The sequence below is a fragment of the Nanorana parkeri genome, unplaced genomic scaffold, assembly GCF_000935625.1.
Source record: "Nanorana parkeri isolate BGI_ZX_2015 unplaced genomic scaffold, ASM93562v1 scaffold15, whole genome shotgun sequence".
In the NCBI taxonomy this organism is placed as follows: Eukaryota; Metazoa; Chordata; class Amphibia; order Anura; family Dicroglossidae; genus Nanorana; species Nanorana parkeri.
The window spans coordinates 1,022,376-1,027,103 of NW_017306283.1; the positions used below are offsets into that span (position 1 = coordinate 1,022,376).

At 51.8% G+C, this 4,728-nt stretch overlaps 1 protein-coding gene across 1 annotated transcript in view; it reads left to right on the plus strand.

Annotated features, from left to right (window-relative positions):
• The window catches only part of LOC108788941 (semaphorin-3F-like), a 94,819-nt gene that overhangs the window by 61,122 nt on the left and 28,969 nt on the right, over nt 1-4,728 (plus strand). The window contains exons 4-5 of the mRNA XM_018558849.1: nt 1,300-1,362; nt 3,047-3,166. Coding sequence (XP_018414351.1) covers nt 1,300-1,362; nt 3,047-3,166 — 183 coding nt within the window. The remainder of the gene's footprint in view (nt 1-1,299; nt 1,363-3,046; nt 3,167-4,728) is intronic.

The following is a 4,728-nucleotide window of genomic DNA, read 5'->3' on the forward strand; positions in this document are numbered from 1 at the left end:
TATATTTATATATTTTATATATTGAATTTCCGTAAGTTCCATCCCGCTCCTAATAACCAGATCCATCTAGACCAGGGGTGGCCAGACTCCGGCCCTCCAGCTGCGGTGCAGTGCCTGTGACATGTGACAACCTCCTCATGTGACAGTGCCTGTGACATGTGAGACCCTCCTCATGTGACAGTGCCTGTGACAACCTCCTCATGTGACAGTGCCTGTGACATGTGACAGTGCCTGTGACATGTGACAACCTCCTCATGTGACAGTGCCTGTGACATGTGACAACCTCCTCATGTGACAGTGCGTGTGACATGTGACAACCTCCTCATGTGACAGTGCCTGTGACATGTGACAACCTCCTCATGTGACAGTGCCTGGGCCTACTGATAGGTGACCCAAGGTTTAGGCCTTGCATCATGGATGGAAATATACTACACTAGCACCATGATGGGGGGCTCTAAGTGGTGCTGGAGTAACACAAGTGTACAGATGCTGTCACCTAACCGGTTCTGTTGCTTTAAAGGAGAACTATGGGGTCAGTGTTTTCCCCATAGTTCTCCTTAGGGTAACGGGAGGACACAAACTAGCGTCCTCCCGTCACCCTAAGCTCAGTATATAGGGAGCCACAGCTCGCGGTATACTGAGACGCCGCAGCCGGGACGGATCGAGATCCACAAAGCTGTGTGATTGCAAGGTATCTAGAGGCAGAGCCAGCTGTGCCCGCCCCCTCCCCCGTCCGTTCCGCCAGTCAGCGCTGGAGGATCGGAGCGGGGAGGGGATAATCCCTGCAGGGAGCCGTGAGTGACAGTCGCGGCTCTCTGCAGGGACAGGATCGAGAAGTGAGCGAGCGATGGTATGTGTTCGCTCACCTCCCGATCTACTGAGCCGACATCTTTAAAAAAAAGAAATTAGATTGCTCAAGTCCTTAAAAAGCAGCTTTCACTGCAATACTCGCCTCCTGCCCAGCAACGTCACGTTAGGGGCACTACATGCATCCCAGGACCCTTTAGTCTGGTTTTATGTCGTTAAATGCATGTAAACGTGTAAACACAATAAATATAACTGCAATACAAATGGATCTGGAAAATATAAAATGCATCTAAATAACACAAACACAGGAGGCCCGTGTGAATGAGGCCTAAGGCACTAAGCTTTGTGCTTCACATAGGAGAATGAACCTGGGGGGTAGTTAGAGAGGGTCTGAAGGTATGACTGTGGGTAAGGCGGGCACCGGGCCTGTGTCATTTCTATGTGCGTATTTGCAGGATCATTAGTGACTGCTCTCTCTTCCCTCACCATCAGATTCATTGGCCGGCCGCCCCAAGCCGGCAGAAGGAATGTCTCATGGCAGGCAGAGGACGTGCAGTGAGTATAGTATTCGGTCCCTTGTAATATTTCTCATGCAGCCCGGCTTAAAGGAGAACTACAGTCTTTATAATGCGTTTCAGAGATAACTGTGAAAGAGATCATATAAGATTTTCATGGCGCGTCATTGCTTTAACAACGTTGTTTCTCTTCAGAGTTTGTAGATGTCCACTATATTACCAAAAGTATTGGGGCCCCTCCCCCTCCAAATCATTGGATTCAGGTGTTCCGTGACATTTCCCGGCCACTAAATATTCCGCCGCGGTCACCTGTTACTGGGATTATAACAAAGTGGAAGCAACTGGGAACAACAGCAACTCAGCCAGGAAGTGGTAGGCCACGTCACATGACAGAGCGGGGTCAGCGCATGCTGAAGCGCACAGTGCGCAGAAGTCGCCAACTGTCTGCAGAGTCAATAGCTACAGACCTCCAAACTTCGTGTGGCCTTCAGATTGGCACAACAACAGTGCGTAGAGAGCTTCATGGAATGGGTTTCCATGGCCGAGCAGCTGCATCCAAGCCGCACATCACCAAGTGCAATGCAAAGCGTGGGATGCCGCGGTGTAAAGCGCGCCGCCACTGGACTCTAGAGAAGTGGAGGCGTGTTCTCTGGAGTGACCAATCACGCTTCTCTGTCTGGCAATCCGATGGGCGTGTCTGGGTTTGGCGGTTGCCAGGAGAACGGTACTTGCCTGACTGCATTGTGCCAAGTGTAAAGTTTGGTGGAGGGGGGATTATGGGGGGGGGGGTGTTTTTCAGGGGTTGGGCTCCGCCCCTTAGTTCCAGGGAAGGGAACTCTTAAGCCATCAGCACACCAAGACATTTTGGACAATTTCATGCTCCCAACTTTGTGGGAGGAGTTTGGGGACGTCTCCTTCCTGTTCCAACATGACTCAAACCAGTGCACAAAGCAAGCTCCATAAAGACAAGGATGGGGGAGTTTGGGGGGGAGGAGCGTGACTGGCCGCACAGAGTCCTGACCTCAACCCCATAGAACACCTTTGGGATGAATGAGAGCGGAGACTGCGAGCCCCTCCCCCAACATCAGTACCTGACCTCACAAATGGCCCAACATTCCCATAGACGCACTCCTAAACCTTGTGGACGCCTTCCCAGAAGAGGCGGAGCTGTTATAGCGGCAAAGGGCGGAGCCAACCCAATACTGAACCCTACGGACAAAGACTGGGATGCCATTAGAGTTCATGTGCGTGTAAAGGCCGGCGTCCCAATACTTTTGGTAATATGGTGTATGTACACTGGGGCAGGCAGATTTGCTCAGTACACGTGCATGTTGTGCTTCCTACTTAGCTGCACGTTTGCCCTTTGCTCACCCTCTTGCAGTGAGTGTTTGAATGAAAATAGTACGCTTTGCAGTCTCTGATGATGTGAAATGTGCACAGTGCTCTGGGAAGCCAGAGATCATGTGATCTCATTTGGGCCCCCCTGTAACTAAAGTTGTTATTTATTTTGGAGGAGTGAAGGGTCGGCTGTGCAATCAGTCCTCATCCTGAGCTGGCCGTGACCTTTATGACATTTCTCCATTTCCCATCCACAGTGAACGCTGCAGATGGCAGAATCTCTCCTGCCGGCCTTTTATCATTATGTTTTTCATTGCCCACTTGGACCGTTGTCACCTTACCAAGCGTTACCTATTCCTTTACATGATGTATGTCTGTCACTGTAGGACGAGTGTGCCAATTATCTGCGCGTCATTCAGCCGGTGAACCGAACTCATCTCTATGCTTGTGGGACAGGAGCGTACCAGCCGCAGTGCACGCTTATCTACCGGGGATGGAGGTCAGAGGTGAGTCAACTACCCAACCCCCCTACTCCACACAACCTGACCCGTCCCTACCCTATCCAACCTGACCCTACCCTATCCAACCTGACCCTTCCCTACTCTATCCAGCCTGACCCTTCCCTACCCTATCCAGCCTGACCCTTCCCTACCCAACCTGACCCTTCCCTACTCCACACAACCTGACCCGTCCCTACTCTATACAACCTGACCCGTCCCTACCCTATCCAACCTGACCCTTCCCTACTCTATCCAGCCTGACCCTTCCCTACCCTATCCAGCCTGACCCTTCCCTACCCAACCTGACCCTTCCCTACTCCACACAACCTGACCCGTCCCTACTCTATACAACCTGACCCGTCCCTACCCTATCCAACCAGCCCCTACCCTACCCAACCGGACCCGTCCCTCCCCTATCCAACCTGACCCTTCCCTACTCTATCCAGCCTGACCCTTCCCTACCCTATCCAGCCTGACCCTTCCCTACTCTATGTAGCCTGACCCTTCCCTACTCTATACAACCTGACCTTCCCTACTCTACCCTGCCTGACCCTTCCCTACTCTATACAACCTGACCCTTCCCTACTCTATACAACCTGACCCTTCCCTACTCTATCCAACCTGACCCTTCCTTACTCTATCCAACCTGACCCTTCCCTACTCTATCCAACCTGACCCTTCCCTACTCTATCCAACCTGACCCTTCCCTACTCTATACAACCTGACCCGTCCCTACTCTATACAACCTGACCCTTACCTACCCTATCCAACCTGACCCTTCCCTACTCTACCCAGCCTGACCCTTCCCTACTCTATCCAACCTGACCCTTCCCTACTCTATCCAACCTGACCCTTCCCTACTCTACCCAGCCTGACCCTTCCCTACTCTATACAACCTGACCCTTCCCTACTCTATCCAGCCTGACCCTTCCCTACTCTATACAACCGTCGCTCGCTCACTTCTCGATCCTGTCACTGCAGAGAGCTGTGATGGGAGGGACTGGATTCCCCCCTCCGATCCTCCGGCGCTGACGGACGGGGGAGGGGGCGGGTACAGCTGGCTCTGCCTCTAGATAGGCAGAGCCAGCTGTCAGTCACGCAGCTGGGCGGATCCAGACAGAATTGTGGGATCCGTCCCGGCTGCGGCGTCTCAGTATACCGCGAGCTGTAGCTCCCTATATACTGAGCTTTGGGTGACTGGAGGACGCTAGTTTGTGTCCTCCCGTTACCCTAAGGAGAACTATGGGGAAAAGCCCTGACCCCATAGTTCTCCTTAATACTTTTGACACTCTATGTAAGAAGAAGCATAAAATGCAACACTTCTTGTATTGTACCTTCAATGTATTGATTTTGGGCCCTTCGATCTCCTGTACATAGAACGGTTACTGATTTTTCTTTGCTTACAAAGAGGTAAACGTTCCATTTACAATAAATTGAAGGACCCAAAATCAATATTGGCCGTCCGGGTCAAACTCTATACCGCCACCTTGTGGCTCGTTTCCATTACTGCAAGGGAGGCCGCTTCAAGACTTTGCAAAGTTACTTCCTCCTTGTGAACATCATTCTAT